The 17,707-nt window shown below is 36.4% G+C and overlaps 1 protein-coding gene across 2 annotated transcripts in view; it reads right to left on the bottom strand.

The window, feature by feature from the left end:
* MED13 (mediator complex subunit 13) overlaps nt 1-17,707 on the bottom strand; it is a 97,586-nt gene that overhangs the window by 64,806 nt on the left and 15,073 nt on the right. For both annotated transcript variants that reach the window (XM_070772593.1, XM_070772595.1), the window contains exons 4-8: nt 3,916-4,061; nt 2,871-3,068; nt 1,272-1,466; nt 554-716; nt 267-377 (exon numbers count right to left, since the gene is read on the bottom strand). In XM_070772593.1, coding sequence (XP_070628694.1) covers nt 267-377; nt 554-716; nt 1,272-1,466; nt 2,871-3,068; nt 3,916-4,061 — 813 coding nt within the window. The remainder of the gene's footprint in view (nt 1-266; nt 378-553; nt 717-1,271; nt 1,467-2,870; nt 3,069-3,915; nt 4,062-17,707) is intronic.

The following is a 17,707-nucleotide window of genomic DNA, read 5'->3' as shown; positions in this document are numbered from 1 at the left end:
TTTAGGCTGTGAATTCAAGCTTTCACAGTCCAACTCTGGTAACTGTGTAAGAATCTATGACATACATTTTTATGTACTTCTATAATTAGCTCCATATTACTGAATTTTTATTTTCCTCAAATTTTTTTCTTTTGGGAAAAATCCTGACACTGTGTTTATATATTTTTATCTCAAACAAAGTGGGGCATAAGTATGCAATGGCGAAAGAAACTATCACACACATATATGTACTTACATCATTCAACTGGGGGAAAAAAAGTACTTACCTCAAACAGCTGCAATTTGTTCTTTGTGTGGCTTCAACAAAATCCCAGGATGCTACTTTATCAGCTGTCTCTTCTTCACACAGACCACCTGATGAAGCCGAATACTTCCTCCTAAAATTTGAAATTATATACTCTTTAGAATTCATAAAAATTTTTGTAAAATTGAATTTTTTAAAATCAATTTTTTTGAATTAAAATCATAAGAATGACCACTTATACTTTCAAATCTCTTATCTGCAAGTAACTACCAACATGCAATTTTTAAACTTGAAGATGAAAATACATACTTGTTCTGTGCTCTGTTCATATTACATTCTTGCCAAACTCTATCCACCACATGATTTGCTAATTTTCTGGGTATCTTCCCACCATGATGGCTAGTACTATCTGAGCTGAAGCCATCAGATACTGAAGAAAATTTGATCCACTTCTGGGCAGACTGAGGATCAACTGAAAACAAAAAAAAATTGATTGTAGGAGAATAAAGGCAGGTTTAAAAGAGTATTACTTTGTTTTCTGTTTCTTTGATTCCTCATACAACTTGCTCCAGCCATCTGGTAAGCCTACTTACATTTTGAGGAAAAAAAGCAGGTCACTTCACTTAAAATACAAAAAGCAAAAAAATTTGAACAGGAGATGGGCAATGATGGTAGTATTATATTAATGTTAATTTCCTGACTTGGAAGATTAAATGTTAGTCATATAGAAGAGAGTCCTTAATTTTGGGAAACAGACTTAGTGCTTAGGCATAATGAGGCATTATGTCTGCAGCTTGTCCTCAAATGGTTCAGAAAACGACCCACGTTAAGGAATATATGCATAGAGAGAGGGTGATGGAGCAAATATTAACAATTTGGGAATGTGAATGAGTAGAGCTTTTTGTAAGGTACTTGGCAAACACTTCAGTAAGTGTGAAATTATTTCAAAATAATTATTTTTAAGTGTTTATTATATTCAAGAGAACAGATTTACCACTAGAGCTAATAAAACAGATTAGTACAACACCTGTTTGGACTTCCTCAGGAGATGTAGGTGGTGTAAGAGTAACCGAAGACATAGCAGGATCTCTTGTGGAAGCAGGCACTTGGTGGACACCCAAGCAAGAAGCTGAACAGTGAGAGGATCCCACAGAGCTAGGAGTAGGAATGTCTGACTGAGGGACTAGAACAAAGCATGCTGGGTAGATCATTCGGACACCAGCTAAAAGGGGGGGAAAAGAGGAAAATCAATTACCTTTGGGTTTGTAATGGGATTTGTTTCACTCAAAAGTGCAATAATGGAAAAGCAGATACAAAATGATCACATTTGTTAAAATAAAAATACATTAAATATAAAATACATTTAGTGTATTTTTATAAATATACACTCTTTCTGGTAAAATGTTTTTCTGAAAAGAAACCACAAGAAGCTGGTGGTAGTGGTTACCCTTCGTGAGAGAGACTTAGAAGAAAGCAGCTTTCTTGTTTCACTTTTGGATTTTCTAACCATGAATGTGCATTACTTAAAAAAACTGTATTTGCAAATTTGATCAAATTTATTTTAAAACTTTAACAAAGGTAACTGGCACTAGAATTATGGACCTTTTTATTTTCTTCTTTATATATCTCTATCTGAAAAGTCTAATATATGTTATTGTGTTTTGTTCCTGTTTCTGACACAACTACTCTGATAATGTATTTACTGAAACTGAATACTGATACTCCTTCGATTAAAAAAACAAAGAAGGTAATCTTCATATAACATTACCATATGAATTCATTAAATACAATGCTGCAAACTTTAATCCCAATTATCTGCTCAACCATATATTCCCCACACTTCCCACATCTCTCTAAGGTGGAGTATACATCTGCACTCATTGTTAGGTTGGATGTGCACCTTGCTCTGGAATCTACATGCAGGTGACAAATGCCGCGACCCAACAAGAACTTCAGATACACTTGCAGGATCACTACAGCCTCTCCTACTTTACGTCCTCTGCCTTCATATTAGCATGTCTCAAATATAGTTTACCTTGTTAACTTAGGTCCCTGAAGAGGAAGATGCATGTAATACAGCGTACCTAAGCAGAGCTGACCTGGACAGAGCTAATCAGCCACAAGGTCTTTAGGTATACATTTTCTGCCTTTCAAGTCATCAGAGGCGACAGTTTTACCAAACATTAAGATACTGCATCACACAGGCTGTCAACTTTCTCACCTCCAAATATTCTTCATTCACAATTATTTTCTTCTCACCTTTAGCATGCTTCCCTCTAGGTGGGTTATAGTTCCCTTCCCCAATGACTGACTTGGCCATATACTAGTTTTTACCTAATGGAATGTAAGCACATGCCACATATGTCATATCCTAGCAGAAGATTAAATATACTTAATATAGTTAGGCTCAGTTCCTATTATTCCTCTGTTCTTTTAAGAATATTATGTCCCAGATACTGGATATTCCTTGAACCTAGGTTGCAGAATGAAAAGATACAAGAAAGCAAAACCAAATGTTTGATATTAAAAGCCACTAAGATATTAAAGAGTTATATCATTCAGCAAAAGCTAACTAATACATATAGTCACACATTTCCCACTTAGGATTAATACTCAGAATCCGTACCAACAAGAACTTCTACTGCAGCTAAAGAATCATCTTCCCAATCCATATCTTCCTGTTTTTCTTCAGACATCTCCTTCAAACAAGATGAGATAGGATAGAACTGTTTCCATTCACCAATCAATTTTTTTGTAGCTGAATCGGACATCTTGAATGCCTGTCCTGTGAGAGTGCCATTTAGTCCAAATGGGCTTAAGATAACTAGAAACCCAAAACAGACATTAAGTAAGTAACTGAAGACAATTATACCAAATAAGATGACACTGAATAGTATGGCAAATAATTACGCAATTCAAACAAAGAAAAGGAAACCCATAATGATCAATTCCAGAGAAAATGAATTTACTGTACTTCATTAAGTGAAGATAAAGTATAACCCCGAGTTTATTATAAAACTTAAGATTCTGTCTACCCAAAAATCTCAGATGGATAGTTTCAACATAAACTGTGAATATTCGTATATCCTTCTATTTCTCTTGACTTTCCACTAAGAAAAAGCAATTTAAGGAAAAACAACATATAAGTCCTTATTATATACTGCCATATAAATTTTAAAAGAGCAAATAGGAAGCTTAGAACTAAAACAAGAACACACTGTCTTACAAAGAACACACTTGTAAGAACTCACAGTCCTTGCAAACAAATACTTTTTTTTTAATCATCAATCTTACAAAATTATTTCCTCTAGAGTTCAACCACTTTCATGGTATGAATTATATCAAAAGTCCTATGTACCTACATTAAACATGGCTTATGTGAACTGATACAAAAGATAACCTTGAATATATATAACATGTATACCATCTATAGCCTATTTAAAAGAACACTTTAAAATATGCTAACATTCATGTACAAGAACTTTTAAAAATAATATTTGCATTAAAAATTTATTTAATTGACGTAGTACTCTAACAGGAAAGAAGTAAACTACATTAGAATCACCATTAGGCTAAAGACTGGGGGAAATCTCATTAATCTCTACCAATAAGCTTTTTTTCTTGAAACAACAATAAAAAAATCAAGGAACTATACCCATAAAATAATCTACCTTGAAATGGGCTATTAGACTGTTGAGCAAGGGTGATATGTTCTTCACTAAGAAGGTATACAGGTTGATGTTGATTAATTTCCACACTGGTACAAACATTGCTGTCTCCATGCAAGAAAAAGGTGAAAGAGCAGGACAAGTGTTCACTAATAAAGAAGAAAAAATAGTATTTTAATAATGATTTATAGCCAAAAACAAAGTCAGTTTGCTTTTCTTTTTTAAGAAGTTACACCACAAAAATGCACATTCTCTTTAACCCAAAAATTCTACCTTATCACCTAAAGGGAAAAAAATGAAATCACAGATATAAGCAAAGATTTAGCTATAAGAAATGTTCTTCACAGCACTGTTTATAATAGGAAAAGCTGCAAAGAAAGGAACCAGTTAAACAAGTTAGGTACACCCACACATAATGATAATATAGCCACTAAAATAAATAAAGGAGGGGGAGTGCGTTTGATGGGAAAGGTAATAGTACAGTTTAGTATAGTTTCAATTTTTTTTTTAAGGAAAAAAAGGTTATGTTGATGAAAAAAATCTATGCATACAACAGAATTAAAAATGATCTAATTTTTATTTCTCCCTTATTAAAAAATAAATGCAAACATATTTTCTCATATTATTTCTGAAACTGGGCTGAATGCAATTAATCAAGCAGCTAATGTGCTGCCCTCCCCCTCCCCAATGAATATTTTAAAGCAATGATGAGTGTTATAATTGAAGGTATTCTAGAATCAAAGTTACAAGCAAGATAGACCATCTTAGGAAATTTAGATATGACTGGGTATACAGATTGGAAAATGAAAGTTCCCAAGAGGAAAGTAGATATATCCATAAGGTAAAATTTAGAAAAGTCGAGTGGCCCAGAAGAGAATGAGATTATACACCAAGAAGAATTTACTCACCTTATTCCTTCTCCAAACACTTATCCTAAGAATCATCTTAAAGAACGAATTCTTTAAGCTATAACCATTAATAAGCTTGAAATCTATTGTATACATCTATAAACCCCTTGAATTTTTTCTGGACTAGACAAGGGTATAATAAATTAAGTTACAGTAAAAGTAATTACTGTATTTTCCCCATCCCAGTAGCTTTTGTTGTTAAATTATTTTCAGGATAATTTTGAATTTACAGAAAAGTTACAAACATAGGAAGTCCCCATATACCCTTCACTCAGTTTTCCTTAACGTCTTACATAGCCATGCTTCATTGGTCAAACAAGCAATTAACACTGGCACATTACTACAACAAACTCCAGTTTTTTATTTGTTCACCAGAGTTTTCCACTAATATCCTTTTTCTGTTCCAGAATCAAATCCAAGATATCACAATGCATTTACCCAATTATTTTTTTGCTTTAGCTGTATTGAGATTTAAGTGATAACTACAGGAAATAAAATTATTTATATTATTTAAAAACAAATTAAGCTCATTTCTTCTGATTAAAAAACCTAAGTCCTTTGGAATAACTATGGTTGGGTAATTACAAAGACTATAGATATTTGCTTATATTAAGACATAAACGCACTCTATATTAAACAACCAAGTGAAGACAAGTGTTACTCCTTTTATTAAAAAAGTGTTTTGTAGCAAACCACATGACACTATGTTAATCTCAATCATTTAATTACAGCTATGCTAAGTGATACAACAAAAATTATGCACAGGATACTAAAAGACTGTCTTAACAAGACCTAAATCATGAAAATAAACTTATATACATACATTATATATATATAATTCCTAAGGGAAAAAGAATCACACTTGGGTAACGCCATAAAAGTTATTACGTCCTATGATACCTTTTATCAGCCTATCCCCCCCATAACTCTTATTTCTCCAATTTCATTTCTTACTTATTGTTCTCTAATACTTCCCCCTTTTCCCTCAATTGACCCCTCTGCTGTTTCTTAAACACATCAGGCCTTTGTACCTACTGTTATTCCATCTGGAACACTCTAGATAGCTATACTCACCTTCACCAACCTTTCTCAGATTTTTAAACACCTTTTAAGTGAGGTCTTCACTGATCACCCTCCTTTAAATTGTTCTTCTGGGATTTGTTTTGGCTTAAGAAATAATCAAAATCTAACTTATTACACAGTTTATTTCTTATAGTCACCAAGAATGTAAGCTCTGCTGGAGAAGGAATATGTTTCCTTCATATAATGTTGTATCCCTGTATTGATAGAACAGGTCCTTGACACATAGTACTAAATACTGTAGAATAAAATCCATATTTCATCTTTTTTTTCCCCTAACCATTCTCCTTTTCTTATCAAATCTGCAGAGTTGTGCAAGCAAGATATCATCTCCAATTTTTCAATTTCTCCAAACTTCCTACCTTCAACTAATCCATCACTAATTCCTACTGATTCCAGTTCTTAGATAATTTTTTTGTTGTCCTTTTAAGGTCTGAGTAGTTGTTAAAATCTCTAATTTACCTTTCTTTACAACACTGCCAGCGATCTAAAAATTAATTCTAATCATGCAACTGGGAGGCTCAAAATCAATAGTTTTCCAATGCCTTCAGGACTAAGTCAAAAAACCCCTAAAACCTTAGCACAGCACTTTAGATCTTCCACAATCTGACCCTTGCACTAAACTCTCTAGACCAAGATCACTTAATCCACCAAGAATTACCCCTTTGTTTAGATACCTCACATAAGGAGAATCATACAATATTTGCCTTTTTGTGACTGGCTTCTTTCACTTAGCATAATGTCCACAAGGTTCATCCATAGTGTAGCACATGACAGGATTTCTTCCCTTTTAAAGGATGAACAATAACTCACTGTATGTTTATAACACATTTTGCTTAGCCATCATCCATCAATGGATATTCGTGTTGGTTCTACCCCTTGGCTATTAAGAATGCTGCTGCTATGAACATGGATGTGCAAAATGTCTTCAAAATCCTGCTTTCAATTATTCTGGATACACACTCCGAAGAAGGTCTGATGGATCATATGGTATTTTGTTTTCAATTTTTGGAGCAATCCCGTAACATTTTCCACAGTGACTATACTATTTTACAATCTCACTAATCATGCATAAGGGTTCCAATTTCTCTATCCTTAGTAACATCTGCTATTCTTTATTTCAATAGTAGCCACCTAATATGTTTTTGGGCTTTTCTTGTGGCTCAGCTTGTAAAGAATCCACCTGCAATGTGGGAGACCTGGGTTCGATCCCTAGGTTGGGAAGATACCCTGGAGAAGAGAAAGGCTACCCAATCCAATATTCTGGCCTGGAGAATTCCATGGACTACAGTCCATGGGATCACAAAGAGTCGGACACAACTGAATGACTTTCACGTTTTTATTTGTATTTCTGCGATTAGTGATACTGAGTAACTTTTTTTTTAAGATTTATTTATTATATTTTTGGCTGTGCTGGGTCTTTGTTGCTGCACATGGGTTTTTTCTAGTTTCACAAAAGAAGGCTACTCTCTAGTTGTGGTGCATGCTTTTTATTGCGGTGGCTTCTCTTGTTACGGAGCACAGACTCTAAGCGTGCAGACTTCAGTAGTTGCAACTCACGGGCTCAGCTGCCTCACAGCATGGATTCCTCTCAGAGCAGGGATAGAACCGTGCCCTCTGCATTGGCAGGCGGCCTCTGGATCACCAGGGAAGTCCTGAACATCTTGTCTTATGCTTATTGACCATTTATATGTAGTCTTTGAAGAAATATCTATTGAAGTATTTTTCCCATTTTTTAATTGGGTTATTTGATATTTTGTAGAGTTGTAGTTCAGTTCAGTTGCTCAGTCGTGTCTGATTCTTTGCGACCCCATGAATCGCAGCATGCCAGGCCTCCCTGTCCATCACCAACTCCCGAAGTTCACCCAAACTCATGTCCATCGAGTCAGTGATGCCATCCAGCCATCTCATCCTCTGCCATCCCTCCCAGCATCAGGGTCTTTTCCAGTGAGTCAACTCTTTGCATGAGGTGGCCAAAGTATTGGAGTTTCAGGTTCAGCATCAGTCCTTCCAATCTTTATAATGCTGGCTATTAACACCTTAGCAGATACATGATTGCAAATATTCTCTCCAATCCATAATGCAAAAAAAAATTTAGGTTGGATATAGTCCCATTTGTCTATTTTTGCTTTTGTTGCCTATGTTTTTGTGCCATAACCATAAAATCACTGCCAAATCCAGTGACATGAGGCTTTTCCAATATTTTTTTTCTAGGAGCTTTATAGTTTTAGGTCTTACATTTAGGTTTTTAATTAATTTTAAGTTATTTTTTGTATATAGTATAAGATAAGGGTCCAAGTTCATTCTTTTACATGTGAATACTTGTTTTCCCAACACCGTTTTTTGAAGAGAATGTCCTTTCCCCACTGAGTGGTCCTGGCACACTTGTCAAAGGTCATTTGAACATATACACAAGAATTTATCTCTGAACTTTCTATTCTCTCCCATTGGTTTACATGTTTGTCTTTATGCCAGTACCATACTGTTTTGATTACTGTAGCTCTGTAATGTTTTGTTCATTCCTCCCTTTATCCAGACTTTGTAGTTATTCCTATTAGAGGTGAAATATACTTCTCCAACCCTTGAATCAGGCTCGCTTTGTGACTTGCTTTGGCCAAGCAGAAGGTTGAAGAATACTTATATATTTCACATATAATTTAGCTTGTCCTCTGGTGCTTCTGTCATCACAAGAATATGCCTTGACTGGTTCACTGGTCGAAAGAGGGATGAGAATCATACAAAATACACCTCTACTCATACTACAGTTTACAGTGACTAGATTGACTAACTCCTAGCTGACCTGCAGGTACACTAGTGAGAATACGTAACTGTTTTAAATCCCTGTGTTTTGGGGTGGTTTATTACACAGCCATACCTGATATAAAAACTGGCACCAAAGGTGAGGCACTACCATAAGAAAAACCTAAACATGTGGCATTCATTTTGGGATCAGAGAATTGGTAGCAAAGAATACAAACACTGAAAAACAGTCAGGAAAATGGGAACCTATGTTAATATAATACATGAATACTTCACAGAACTGTTGCCTGAAATAATCTGGAATGCAGAAAACATGCCTAAGTGAACTTACTGCAGGGCTGGAAAATAAGTTTCCCAACAAAGCAATAGTGTGGACTATGTTATAACACAGCTCAAGAAAATACCAAATCAAGAGCGTGAATCTCAGGAACTTCCCTGATAGTCCAGTGGTTAAGAATCTGTTTTCCAATACAGGGAATGAGGGTTCAATCCCTGGCTGGGGAAATAAATCCCACATGCCACAGGGCAACTAACCCTGCGCACTGCAACTTGAGAGTCCCTGTGCTACAACGAGAGAAGCCCTTGTGCCACAAAAAAGACCCAGCATAATTAAAAAAAAAAAAAGTGTGTAAAATCTCAGACCCTCTTGTTAATACCAAACACTACTCTTAATACCAGCTGAAACACTGGGATTTTTTTTTTAAACAGATTTTTTTAATGCAATGAATTGAAGCACAATTCGAATATACTTCAATTAAAAAAATACATTAGAATGACAATTCAGGTCCTCTGTGCCTATGGAGACAAGGCTAACTTGAATAAATGCGAAACTACTGGCTTGCTAAAAAATAATTTTGGATTTTTTAATTAACTACCATTGCTATAAATAAGGACTGAGCAAAATGTGCATTTCTTCTTCTGAAAGCGGGACTACTAAAATCAACTTGTTAAAAATTCAACACCTTTGTGAAATAACATAAGTATTTTTCCTACTCCTAAATAAAGTATTTCTTTGTAACACAATTAACCACTTTTTAACAGTTTTACTAAAGAAATCTTTACCACCTTCCTTTTAAAACTTACTGATATCTGTAAAACAATTATCCTTCAATTAAAAAATAAATTAGAAATAGAACAAAGTGATAAAAAGGTGCTGGCAAATCATTACGGACATGAGCCACATGACCTGGTGTATAATAAATGCTCAGCAAAATTTACTGTGTTGAAGTTCTACATGGTAATGGCTTCTTTCTATGTAACACGTACTTTGTTATTGTCAAATCTCAACTTTTTTTTCTTACTATCTTTTAATTATTATCTAGGCCCTGCTGCTGCTGCGGCCAAGTCGCTTCAGTCGTGTCCAACTCTGTGCGACCCCATAGACAGCAGCCCCTACTTCTCTTTAATTATCTTTCTAAAGCTATTTTTATTAGATTTAATTCAAATGTAAAAATTTGTACTAGGAAAACATACTAAAATGCGATCATGTTGGAACTCTTTTCTCTTTAATCATATGTTTTCATATCTGGAAAGATAAAAGAACTCTTAGAAGGGTTGCTTTCAGAAACAGAGTATTGGTGGAAAAGCAGACTTTCACTAATTAGTTCAGCAAATATTTAATAAAGCACACATTATGTGTTAGACACCATGCAAAGTGTAGGCTACGCAGAGGTGACCAAGATAGAAAGAGTCCCTGTCTTCATGAATTTCACAACCTAATGGAAGAGGCAGGCATTTTATGTGCACACACATAAACACACATACCTATACATGCGTTCGTACATATACGTATTTATTTACTTAAAAGACTGTAATGAATGATACAAAAGAAAAGGATGTTGAGAGAGAACTCACTAGAGGGAACTAATTTAATTTGGATGGAAGGCGGTTTAGGAAGAGTGATCTTTGTGCTGAAATTTGAAAGATGAATCAGTTTACAGGGCAAGAAGTAGAGGAAAACATTCCAGATAGAGCAACCAGCAGGTCCAAAAGCCCTGGGGCAGGAAGGATTTTGGCTTACTTGAAGAACTGAAGATCAGTATCAACTGGAGTATAGACAGGAGCAAAAAACTGGGATTAAGATGGAAGAGGAACAAGCAGGTCAGAATATACAGAACGAGGCAGTTTGAATTTTGTTCTAAAGTGCAAGGGGAAATTATTGAAGGATTTTTAATCAGAGGAATGATAGTATCTGATTTTTTTTGTTTTTACTTGGGACATCTCACCAGCTATTAGAGAAGAGAATCCACAGGATATGTGTGCATGTGTACACGCTCAATCGTTAAGTCCGACACCTTGCAACGCCATGTACTGTAACCCTTGAGGCTCTTCTGTCCACAGAATTTTCCTGGCAAGAATAATGGAGTGGGTTGCCATTTCCTCCTCTAAGGGATCTTCCCAACCCAGGGGTTGAAACTGTCTCTCTTGCGTCTCCTGCATTGGCAAACAGATTCTTGACCACTGAGCCACCAGGACCTAGAGCAATAATAGCCCAGGTGAGAGACAATGGTCACTTGGACTAGGGTAGTGACAGTAGAAATGGACAGAAGTGGGCACATCTACAATGTGTTTGGGAATTTGGTGATGGATTACATACGGGAACCAGGAGGTCCCTACAATTAAAGCAGTATCTGATGACATGAGCCTCAGGGTACAGCATACAGATGTCTAGAGAAGGAGCAGGTTTGGGGTAAAGATCAAGAAATCAGTTTTTGGACAAAGTAACTTTTATGATGTGGTGGAGGTTTGGGTTTATAGTATAAATCTGGGGATTATCAGGGTGGATGGTATTTACATCTTTGTGAATGAATGTGATCACCTAGAGAGGGAATGTTGAGAAACAGAGGGAACTGGCCCTAGGGAGCTCTAAAACCTGCAGCTTTAGTATAATAGAAGACACTCACAATCGGGACCAAGAAAGAACAGCCTGAGTGTCAGAAGAAGACATTGAGAAGAATGGATGCTGTGAAAGCAAAAAGCATTTCAGTAAGAATTACGCCCATTCTTGTACAGCTGGGGTATGCGCTTGTGCATGTGTGCATGCTCATTTGCTTTAGTCATGTCCAATCCTCAAACTACCGCACAACTGCACTCATCTCACACGCTAGTCAAGTAATGCTCAGAGTTCTCCAAGCCAGGCTTCAGCAAAACGTGAACCGTGAACTTCCAGATGTTCAAGCTGGTTTTAGAAAAGGCAGAGGAACCAGAGATCAAATTGCCAACTAGAGAGTTCCAGAAAAACATCTATTTCTGCTTTACTGACTATGCCAAAGCCTTTGACTGTATGGATCACAATAAACTATAAAAAATTCTGAAAGAGATGGGAATACCAGAGCACCTGACCTGCCTCTTGAGAAACCTACATGCAGGTCAGGAAGCAACAGTTAGAACTGGACATGGAACAACAGACTGGTTCCAAATAGGAAAAGGAGTACATCAAGGCTGTATATTGTCACCCTGCTTATTTTACTTACACGCAGAGTACATCATGAGAAATGCTGGGCTGGAAGAAGCACAAGCTGGAATCAAGATTGCCAGGAGAAATATCAATAACCTAATAAGATATGCAGATGACACCACCTTACAGCACAAAGTGAAGAGGAACTAAAAAGCCTCTTGATGAAAGTGAAAGTGCAGAGTGAGAAAGTTGGCTTAAAGCTCAACATTCAGAAAATGAAGATCATGGCATCTGGTCCCATCACTTCATGGGAAATAGATGGGGAAATAGTGGAAACAGTGTCAGACATTATCTTTCTGGGCTCCAAAATCACTGCAGATGGTGACTGCAGCCATGAAATTAAAAGACGCTTACTCCTTGGAAGTAAAGTTATGACCAACTTAGATAGCATATTCAAAAGCAGAGATATTACTTTACCAACAAAGGTCTGTCTAGTCAAGGCTATGGTTTTTCCAGTGGTCATGTATGGATGTGAGAGTTGGACTGTGAAGAAAGCTGAGCGCCGAAGAACTGATGCTTTTGAACTGTGGTGTTGAAGAAGACTCTTGAGAGTCCCTTGGACTGCAAGGAGATCCAACCAGTCCATTCTGAAGGAGATCAGCCCTGGGATTTCTTTGGAAGGAATGATGCTAAAGCTGAAACTCCAGTACTTTGGCCACCTCATGCAAAGAGTTGACTCATTGGAAAAGACTCTGATGCTGGGAGGGATTGGGGGCAGGAGGAGAAGCGGACGACAGAGGATGAGATGGCTGGATGGCATCACTGACTTAATGGACACGAGTCTGGGTGAACTCCGGGAGTTGGTGATGGACAGGGAGGCATGGCATGCTGCAATTCATGAGGTCGCAAAGAGTCGGACACGACTGAGCGACTGAACTGAATTGAACTGAATCCTTTGTGACCCCAGGGATTGTAGCCCACCAGATTCCTGTCCATGGGATTCTCCAGGCAAGAATACTGGGGTGGGTAGCCATGTCCTTCTTCAGGGAACATTAGGTTTTTTTTAAAAATTACTCACAAGCCGCCATACATTTTCCTCAAAGAATGTATCTAAAGTAAACAAATATACGCAACCAATCCCATTACTAGATGTGGGAATGCTTACAAAGCCATATTTACACTTTTCTTTCTAGTGACCTCTTTTCTGACAAAATTATTCTATAACTGTTAAGGGGTACAGAAAGTATATATACATAACATCATTTCTAAATATTTTTTCTAGGTATTTTTATCTTAGCAAGCCAACAGTGTTCAGAGAAGGTTATGCCCATTATACATTGCTTGTTGTTTAAGTACTAAGTCACGTCTGACTCTTTTGCAATGCTGTGGACTGTAGCCCTCCAGGTTCCTCTGTCTGTGGGATTTCCCAGGCAAGAATACTGGTTTGGGTTGCATTTCCTTCACCAAGGGATCTTTCCAACCCAGGGATCAAACTTGCCTGTCCTGAATGGCAGGTGGATTCTTTACCACTGAGCCATCTGGGACCCCAATTATATGTACTGACATAAAACAAGCAGAAATCAACTTTCAAAGCATCTCTCTCCAAAGAGTGGATAAAAGATGTGGTTAAAAAAAAATTAAGAAAATTTCATATTAAACTAGTTAGAATGAATATATATATAGTTTTTAACATTATAACTCTATACAGTTTTTTCAGAAAACATTAAAAGATAAATTTTGCCGACAAAAAACTAAGAATTTAAAGGGGAATAACTAAAAATTCTCTATGTCAAGGGAAACATTTACTAAGGAAGTGACTCAAGTAATAATAATCTACACATAGGTAAACTGCAATTTGATTAAGTTTAAGGTAAGTATGCTATAGAAACCATCACGAATGCTGTGTGCTTCGTCAATAATTCCACAGCAGATTCCAAAAGCTAAATTGCAAACACTTTCAAGAACGTCTGCAAGTTTAAGCAACAACCTAGAACAGTCCACTGTTCCTTAGTTTTAATGTTCATTTGGCTGCCTGGGGTCTTGGTTGCAGCACGCAGGATCTTCGTTGACATCATTTGGGATCCTTAGTTGTAGCACATGGGGCTCAGTAGTTGTGGGGCACAGGCTCAGTTGCTCCGTGGCATGCGGAATCTTTCAGACCAGAGTTCAAACCTGTGTCCTCTGCATTGCAAGGTAGATTCTTAACCAGTGGACCACCAGGGAAGTTCATAGTCTTTATCTTTAAAAGACAAAGAGGCTTGGAGACCTGTATTTTATATCCTCATATTTAATCAGTGAACTATAGTTAAAACTACAGCTTTCAACTGTTTCATTTCATACATAAAATATTAAAAGAAAATAAACTCTCCATTCCTACTCTCTGTACTACCCTACTAAACAGCAAGCTCTCAATTCCAGTTGCCTATTTTAGGAAAAACATCACACCATATACTGCTATGTTTCCTATACACACTGATCTAGTTGTAATAGAAAATGGTTTAAAATAAACCAAGTTTGTGCATGTATAGGAGGAAAACAACTAAAAATTCTAAATATGGGATAAATTTTCTCAAATTCTTACACAAGTACACCTTGCTTTCCTGTGCTTCACAGACAACTGAGGGCTTTACAAATCGAAGGTGTGTGACAACCTGGCACTGAGCAAGTCTGCTGGCACCATTTTCTCAACAGCGTATATTCACTTCATGTCTGTGTGTCACATTTTGGTAATTTTCACATTTCAAACTTTTTCATAATTATTATACTTGGTATGGTGATCTGTGGTAAGTGATCTTTGATGTTACTATTGCAAAAAGATTATGACTTGCTGAAGGTACAGAGAATAGTTAGCATTTTTTAGTAATAAAGTAAGTTACGTACACTGTTTTCTACAAATATTGCTACTGTATACTTAATAGACTACAGTTAGTGTAAACGTAACTTTTATACGCACTGGAAACCAAATAATTCCCTGTGACCCAATTTATTATGATGTGTGCTTTACTGTGGTGCTATAGAATAATAAGATTCAACACAATCACAATAAAAATTGAGCAGTTATTTTGCAGATACTGACAAAATGACTCTAAGGTTTATGTGCTGTGCTGAGCTTAGTCGTGTCCGACTCTTGGCGACCCCATGGACCCCTACCAGGCTCCTCTGTCCATGGGGATTCTCCAGGCAAGAATACTGGCATGGGTTGCCATGCCCTCCTCCAGGGGATCTTCTCAATCCAAGGATCAACCCAGGATTCTTTGCCATCTGAGCCACCAGGGAAGCCTAGCAATAGTGGAGTGGGTAGCCTATTCCTTCTCCAGAGATCTTCATCTTCCCAATCCAGGAAAGGAACCAGGGTCTCCTGCTTTGCAGGCGGGTTCTTTACCAGCTGAGCTACCAGGGAAGCAATTATCTCCAAGGTATACCTATATTAAAGGTAATCTAGTCAGAAAATATTATAGGCCAAAGTGAATGTTAGGTAATACCACCATACTAAATTTGCAATGGCTTGTCTTTCGAGGAGAGAGATCATTTTACAACACCACTTCATTTTTAGTACTCAGCACTGAGAAAAGTGGAGTTAAAACAAATATGTGCAACTACAATAAGAATCCAAGGCACTGTTAAGTACCATAAAGTATTATGGAGAATAAAACTGCTCTCCAGGAGCTTTTACTATAACAACCAAAGCAAAAAGTTAAGAATAAGGCATAATTTTACAGATGAAACCTGGACAGATAATCTGTTGTAGAAAAATGTTAAGTACTGAAATTAAACAAAAGATTATTTATTTCTAAGACATAAATGGAAAATATGCTTATAGATTAAAGTCAGCTGTTCTAATACTGTAACAGGTAAGTATACTGCTTTAGGAAGTGCTGTATTCTTAGCACTTCTGTTAGGCAGGTATAGAAAGATGATATCCCATTTTGCTGGTAGGGAATTCAAGACACAAAGAAGTTAACTGACTTGTCTTAAAATCATAAACCTATTTAAAGGGAGTGTTGACTTAAAGCTCTAGTCATCCTAACAATCAATTAAAAATGGGCAAAGGATTTTAACAGACATTTAAGAAGATACACAGCCACCCAACAAGTGAAAAGATGTTCAACATCATTAGTCATTTAGAAAATGCAAATTAAAATGACAATGAGATAACTACTTCACATCCATAAGGATGGCTGCTATTTTTTAAAAAATGAAGTGTTGGTGAAGATGTGTAGAAACTGCAATCCTCCTACACTGCTCGCTGGAATATAAAATGGGGCAGCCACAGTGGAAAAGACTTTAGCGATTCCTCAAAAAATAAATTAAAATAGAATTACTGTATGCCCTAGCAAATCTACTTCTTGTATGTTTCCAAAAGAACTGAAAGCAAGGACTTGAATAGATATTTGTATACTAATATTTATAGCAGCATTATTCACAACAGACAAAAAGTAGAAACAACCCAAATGTCAACTGACAGATGAGTAGATAAACAAGATGTGGTATAAAAATACAACGGAAAGTTACTCAGTCTTAAAAAGAAATGGGGACTTCCCTGATGGTCCAGTGGCTGACTCCACACTCCCAATTCAGGGCCTAGGTTCAATCCCTGGTTTGGGAACTAGATCCAACAAGCCACATGCTGCAACTAAAGATCCCGAATGCTGCAACTAAGACCCAGAACAGTCAAATAAAGAAATATGTAAATATTTTTCTAAAGAGAAATGGAAGTGCATGCTACAACTTGGATAAGAACCTTGAGAACATGGTGCTAAGTGAAATAAGCCAGACACTAAAGGACAAATACCTTTTGATTTCACTTATGTAAGGTATCTTGAACAGTCAAAGTCATAGAGACAATAAGTAGAATGGTAGTTACCTGGGGCTGTGAGGGGGAGAAAATAGGGAGTCATTAATCAATGGGCAAATTTTCCACCTGGAATGATGAAAAATTTCTGGAGATAGTGTGATGGCTGCGCAACAGTATGAATGTAATTAATGTTACTGTACCATAACCTTAAAAAATGGCTAAAATGGTAACTTGTGTTGTTTATATTATACCACACACACAAAAAAAGAATCCTAGTCATCCTAATTCAAGATTTTTATTTCATTGATCAAATAGTTTTCAAACCTATCTTTCATTAGAATCACACAGAGATCTTTTATAAATTCCAAACCCTACACCACATTCTCAGGTTAATACACAGATTATGTTTTTATTCTCTCAAGGTGATTCCATATCCAGACAAGTTTGGACCAGACCACTGCATTAATCTATATTTCTGTAGCCCTCAAAGTGATTCTTTAAATTCCTTAAATTTATAGGTACAATTTCAATATCAAATATCCTTACCATACATATCTCAATGAACAATAGATATATATTAAAATCCAAAATATAACACCTTTATCTGTAAATTTTATATACTTCAGCTCACTTAGTGAACACATTACTTACATTATAAAGAATATTCAGAAAGCAATGACATTATTTTGGTTTACAACTTCAAGTGCTCAGCGAATATAGCATCTCCCTAATATTTTTAAGTCTTCTGTTTTACTATTTTCTATAACTTTAAAAAGATGTAGGTTAAGACCTCCCTGGTGGGCTAATGCAGATCACGTGATGTGGGTTCAATCTCTGGTCAGGGAACTAAGATCC

This window comes from Bos indicus, chromosome 19 (assembly GCF_029378745.1).
Source record: "Bos indicus isolate NIAB-ARS_2022 breed Sahiwal x Tharparkar chromosome 19, NIAB-ARS_B.indTharparkar_mat_pri_1.0, whole genome shotgun sequence".
NCBI classification, from domain to species: Eukaryota; Metazoa; Chordata; class Mammalia; order Artiodactyla; family Bovidae; genus Bos; species Bos indicus.
Note: the sequence above shows the minus strand (reverse complement) of the source record. Positions and strands in the feature narration are given on the sequence as shown.